General features: G+C 43.0%; 1 protein-coding gene across 1 annotated transcript in view; it reads left to right on the forward strand.

Moving 5' to 3' along the window:
- The window catches only part of LOC309415182 (E3 ubiquitin-protein ligase RNF38-like), a gene marked incomplete at its 5' end in the record, with an annotated part of 97981 nt that extends 93295 nt beyond the window's left edge, over positions 1 to 4686 (forward strand). The window contains one exon of the mRNA XM_082012623.1: positions 4446 to 4686. Within this exon, the coding sequence (XP_081868749.1) occupies positions 4446 to 4508 (63 nt within the window). The 3' untranslated portion in view covers positions 4509 to 4686. The remainder of the gene's footprint in view (positions 1 to 4445) is intronic.
- Between the last annotated feature and the right edge of the window lie 1665 nt (positions 4687 to 6351).

The following is a 6351-nucleotide window of genomic DNA, read 5'->3' on the forward strand; positions in this document are numbered from 1 at the left end:
TTAGTTGTTTATCACAGCTCCTTCTCCTCAAGGCCGAGCCGTGCAGATATCCAGCTGTTTACCAGCTTCTCAGTGCCACAGCTCCTTCTCCTTAAGGTCGAGCCATGCAGATCAACGCCACAGCTCCTTCTCCTTAAGGTCGAGCCATGCAGGGTGATCCCAACACTCAGCAAGTTTGGAGATGACACCAAGCTGAGTGGTGCGGTTGACACGCCTGAGGGATGATATGCCATCCAGACGGACCTGGACAAGCTTGAGGAATGGCCCCATGTGAACGTCATGAGGTTCAAGAAGGCCAAGTGCAGGGTCCTGCACCTGGCTGGGGGCAACCCCTGGTATCAGTACAGCCTGGTGGATGAAGGGATTGAGAGCAGCCCTGCTGAGAAGGACTTGGGGGTACTGGTAGATGAAAAGCTGGAAATGAGCCAGACATGTTCGCTCGCATCCCAGAAGGCAAACCGTATCCTGGGCTGCATAAAAGAAGCATGGCCAGCAGGTCAAGGGGGGTGATTCTGCCCCTCTACTCCACTCTGATGAGACCCCACCTGGAGTTCTGCGTCCAGCTCTGGAGCCCTCAGCACAGGACAGACCTGGACCTGTTGGAGCAGGTCCAGTGGAGGGCCACAAAAATGATCAGAGGGATGGAACACCTCTCCTATGAGGACAGGCTGAGAGAGCTGGGGTTGTTCAGCCTGGAGAAGAGAAGGCTCTGGGAAGACCTTATTCCCACCTTCCAGTACTTAAAGGGGGCTTAGAAGAAGGATGGGGACAGACTTTTTAGCAGGGCCTGTTGTGACAGGACAAGGGGTAATGGTTTTAAACTAAAAGAGGGCAGATTTAGACTAGAGATAAGGAAGAATTTTTTCTCAGTGAGGGTGGTGAAACACTGGAACAGGTTGCCCAGAGAGGTAGTACATGCCCCACCCCTGGAAACATGCCAGGTCAGGTTGGATGGGGCTCTGAGCAACCTCATCTAGTTGATGTCCCTGCTCATTGAAGGGTGGTTGGGCTACATGACCTTTAAAGATTCTTTCCAACCCAAAGATTCTGTGATTCTATGTTCTGTACAAGCTGTGTTATCCAGACCTACTGCCAATAAGGTATTCATTCCTTTGTTGTTTCAGTTTTTAAAAAATTCTGTTCAGATGTACTTTTATCTGTCTGTAGTCTGTGTTGCAAGATCAAATATCTCACAGTGCTATGTGAAAGAAGTATTTCAAGCATTTCCTAGATAATTATAGATGCAATTTATGTTACCTCATTTAAGGATATATTTTAAAAATAAAAGAGTTCGCGTTATTTGCTGACAAATGTATTCCTACAGAGAATATGCATTTTTTACTTGGATAAAGTCCTATAATTTCTATGCTTTATAAGGTCAAGGAAATGACTGCCTCATGCATAAAGTAGAATATCCTGTGCATAAAGTACTGTATTTGATATTGTCAGTAGTCTTTTGGCTAATGAAGCATCATGAATAATGATAGGATTTTTTTAAAAAAAGAGGAATCTGAAAACAGCTTTGGGTCAGAGTACCCAATGTATTCTAAAGCTTTTACAGAATCTCAGACTGGTCTAAATGTTTCCACAACACTGCTTTTTTTTTCTTTCAGTAGAACTTATTTGAATGAAATATGTGCTTGGGTTCAGAATACTGTAGGAGATCATGTCTGAGAATCAACAGGATGACTGTAAACATTTAGTTGTTCTAGCCTGAAATATTTTTTTTAAAGTACGTTAACATTCATAGATACTTATTTAGACTGTTTTATACAGTGATTTTCAACTAGCCCAAATTAACATATCTGTCAGTACAGAATATTTTCCAGTCCCCTGCTATTCACATCTGTGGTCTGGGGCAAGGCTGAAGCATGTTTCCACACCGGACTTGTTAAACTGTATAATTGCATAAAGCTTAGTCATGTCAAGAGCAGTCAAGAGCAAGTGCTGGATTCTGCACCCGGGACGGGGCAATCCTGGTTATATGTACAAATTGGGGGATGAGAGGCTGGAGAGCAGCCCCGTGGAAAGAGATCTGGGGGTTTGGGTTGATGGCAACAACATGAGTCAACAGTGTGCCCTGGCAGCATAGCTAGCCGGTCGAGGGAGGTGATTGTCCCACTCTACACTGCACTGGTGTGGCCCCACCTCGAGTACGGTGTGCAGTTTTGGGCACCTCACTATAAGAAGGACATAAAACTATTAGAGTGTGTCAAGAGGAGGGTGACCAAGATGGTGAAAGGTCTCGAAGGCAAGACTTATGAGGAGCAGATGAGGTCACTTGGCTTGTTCAGCTTGGAGAAGAGAAGGCTGAGGGGTGACTTCATCGCAATCTACAACTTCCTCAAGACAGGCAGCAGAGGGGAGGTGCTGATCTCCTCTCTCGTGACCAGTGACAGGACACGAGGAAATGGAATGAAGCTGTGTCAGGGGAAGCACAGATTGGACATTAGGAAAAGGTTCTTCACTGAGAGGGTGGTCGGTCACTGGAGCAGGCCCCCCAGGGAAGTGGTCACAGCACCAAGCCTGTCAGAGTTCAAGGAGCGTCTGGACAACCCTCTTAGTCATATGGTTTAGTTTTAGGTAGTCCTGCGAGGAGCAGGGAGTTGGGCTTGATGATCCTTATGGGTCCCTTCCAACTTGAGATATTCTATGATTCTATGTGTGACATGGAGAAAAGGTAAACAAGGAACAATAGCTTGCTCCCTCTTCTGAAATGAGAACTAGGACCATCGGGTGTCACGCACCCCATGACATGATGGATGCTGAAATTCTGTGAAGGTTGATAAGTTTTTAAAAAAATAATTCCTCCCAGGGTTGTTCATGCAAAGACATTGCATCTGGTTCAAAAAGCACTTGACCCCCAGACTGTTGGAAGGAAGGGGAATGTATCAGGGAAATATAATGTATGCTCTTTCTTATGCACTTGCTGTTGGTCACTGTTCAATTCAGAGTATTTGGTTAAATGAAGCTTTGGTTGGACTCAGTATGGCAGTTCTTATGTTATATTAAGCACTTTCAATTGGCAGTCAAAGGGTAGTGAAGATAGCCCTTAGAGATCAGTAAAATGGGGAATAAAACAGTTTTGGGGCATTCCTTTTTTTAGTAATCTGAAGTGAACTGTAGTATTTGCGAGGCAATTTTGTGCTGATGCTTCTAACCAAGCTTAGAAATTGCTGACTTTTAACACTAGTATTGGCTAAAGGATGGAAAAAAATCCATGTTAAATAAGGCTGAAGACTCATGAAAGAGAAGTTAAACAGTGAATGGGACAAGATTAACAAGAGAGCGATTATCTTTTTTGCTTGTCAGTCTTTTCAACTCTCAATTTTATCATGTTTCACAATATTTGATTATTTATTGATATCCTAACTCCTTGAATCAAAGGAATACATGAGAAATCTTTCTTTTAAAAAAGCAGGATTTAGTCATACCTCCAAAGAAAAACTTGAAAACATGATCTGTATTCACCCTGAAGGCTCAGGCTGTAAATCCTTTTCTTCTAAATGTGGTTCACTTAATCTAGAAAATTTCTATTTAACATTTCTTATGATAATTTCTGTTCATTGTGCAGCTCATGTCACAGAAAGTTAGCTTGCCTGAAGGAATAGCAAGTTTAGAGAGGATATACATTTTGCAGCCTATAATGCATTATGTGCATCTAATTCTTCTTTACACCAGTTATGTTAAGATGCAAAGGGGAATTACTTTCATGAAATACACAAGAACAAGTAGTCGAACAGGGGTCCAGAGATGCTGTGCAGCCTCTGTCCTGGATATTTTCAGGACCTAATGGGAGAGCGCCCTGAGTAACCTGGTCTGACCTTACGGCTGACCCTGCTTTGAGCAGGAGGCTGGACTAGAGAAGTCCTGAGGATCATTCCAACATGAATTATTTTATGAATCAGTGTATTTTCAACAAGTTTTTCACTGAAGGGCTAAACTTAAAACTTGTATGCATGTTCAGCTTTGGAGCTGTTTAGTCAGATTGTGTGTTGTGTCTGTTACTAAAAACCCTTCTCTTTCCTCCCCACTCAGCTTTCAAGCTTTGGCCAAGCCTGCATTATAGACTTCTGCTCTTCTGCTGGGATAATGGGGTAGTGAGAGCCTAAAAAGCTGTGATTCATGACAAAGAGCTAGTAAGACTAGGATGCCCTAATATAGGGAATTTTTTTCCACCTCTGTCTTGCTTCTCTAGTGATGGTGGGTTTCTCTGCCCACTGTATTTTTCTTTTGAGTTTACAAAACTTTTAGGTCATTTTCACATACTCTAAAGTAACAGAAAATGGGTGTGCGCTGGATTTATCTTTTTTTTTTTTGTCCCTTTTGGGTACTCTTTATCACTGCGAGTGGCAATTTGATTTTGTTTCTGAGTTGCAGACACTGTTACCGTAACGAGTGTATTTGTCAATGCATTAAAGTTTATTTTATTTCTGGTTTTGCAGGCAAATCGTACCTGCCCAATTTGCAGAGCTGATGCTTCAGAAGTGCATCGTGATTCAGAATGACTAATCTAAGAGCACAAATCTGGTTTGGGTGTTCCTGGTCATGTGTATATATGAACTATCCATTGAACTTACCCATGTGGCTTCCAGCATTCCCTTTACACAAAAGGGTCAATGGACATTTCTTTGCACTGTGCAGCTTAATCAATTATAAAGCTTATAATTACTCTTCACAATCGTGGGTTTGCTATATTAACTGTGTGATTGGAACTCCAAAGACTTTTTTTAGCTTAATTTTGTGTGTCCACTAACTTTTCCAGATTTTTGTGTGATCATTACGAGTGTTGCTGCGAGATTACAGTGGACATGATCTTTTAGCATGTGCTTTTATAAAAAGTGGTAGCTCTGAACAACATAGCAATCTACCTTCAGATACTGTGAGTGGGCATGAATGGGGGGGTGGTGAGAGGATGCATGAAGTGCACTTGTGACTGGGTGTGTATATGTGTTTGAGAACATATATACCAGCATGTACTAAGAATGTATGTATGTAGTATTAATTATGCTGCAATGTATAATCTTATGTTATTTACACAGTACTAGTACTGTACACTGGTTTCTTTCCTTGTGTTTGGAGTCACACACTGAATGCAGAGGGTGCTGCAATTATAGACATTTAATATTTCCTCCCCAATACGCTTAATGGTATAAAAAGACTTTTTTACTTGCTATTCAAACAGATGTTATGCTTCCCCTTTATTGGAGGCTTTTAACTGTACCTCTGAAGACTGTGTTCATTACTCAGTATGTGAGTAACCTTGGGTTTTTTACACACGATAGGAAATACAAATTTCAGTATGACAGGTTTACTGCTTATTTTATCTATATAAAGTTGCAATATTGCATAACTCAGTTAACAATATTAACACTTCCAATTGGTTACTTTAATATTGAAGCTTTTCTGTTTTCCTTCTCAGTTCTTCTAGCTGGGTTTTATTTATGTTCATCTGATTTCAGATTAGACTGATATATTAGACTGATAGATGCAGATTAGAATCATAAAATAGTTTGGGTTGGAAGGGACCTTTAAAGGTCATCTAGCCAACCCCCCTGCAATGAGCAGGGACATCTTCAACTACATCAGGTTGCTCAGAGCCCTGTCCAACCTGACCTTGAATGTTTCCAGGGATGGGGCATCTACCACCTCTCTGGGCAAACTGTTCCAGTGTTTCACCACCCTCATTGTGAAATGTTTCTTCCTTAGATCTAGTCTGAATCTACCCTCTTTTAGTTTAAAACCATTACCCCTTGTCCTATTGCAATAGGCCCTGCTAAACAGTCTGTCCCCATCTTTCTTCTAAGCCCCCTTTAAGTACTGAAAGGTGGGAATAAGGTCTCCCCGGAGCCTTCTCTTCTCCAGGCTGAACAACCCCAACTCTCTCAGCCTGTCCTCATAGGAGAGGTGTTCCATCCCTCTGATCATTTTTGTGGCCCTCCTCTGGACCCTCTCCAACAGGTCCAGGTCTGTCCTGTGCTGAGGGCTCCAGAGCTGGACGCAGTACTCCAGGTGGGGTCTCACCAGAGTGGAATAGAGGGGCAGAATCACCTCCCTTGACCTCCTGGCCATGCTTTTGATACGTCCCAGGATACAATTGGCCTTCTGGGCTGCGAGCGCACGTTGCCGGCTCATGTCCACCTTTTCATCCACCAGTACCTCCAAGTCCTTCTCAGCAGGGCTGCTCTCAATCCCTTCATCCGCCAGGCTGTATTGATATCGGGGGTTGCCCCCAGCCAGGTGCAGGACCCTGCACTTGGCCTTCTTGAACCTCATGACATTCACACGGGGCCATTCCTCAAGCTTGTCCACATCCCTCTGGATGGCATATCATCCCTCAGGTGTGTCAAC

The sequence above is a fragment of the Phaethon aethereus genome (assembly GCF_964289735.1).
Source record: "Phaethon aethereus genome assembly, chromosome: W".
NCBI classification, from domain to species: domain Eukaryota; kingdom Metazoa; phylum Chordata; class Aves; order Phaethontiformes; family Phaethontidae; genus Phaethon; species Phaethon aethereus.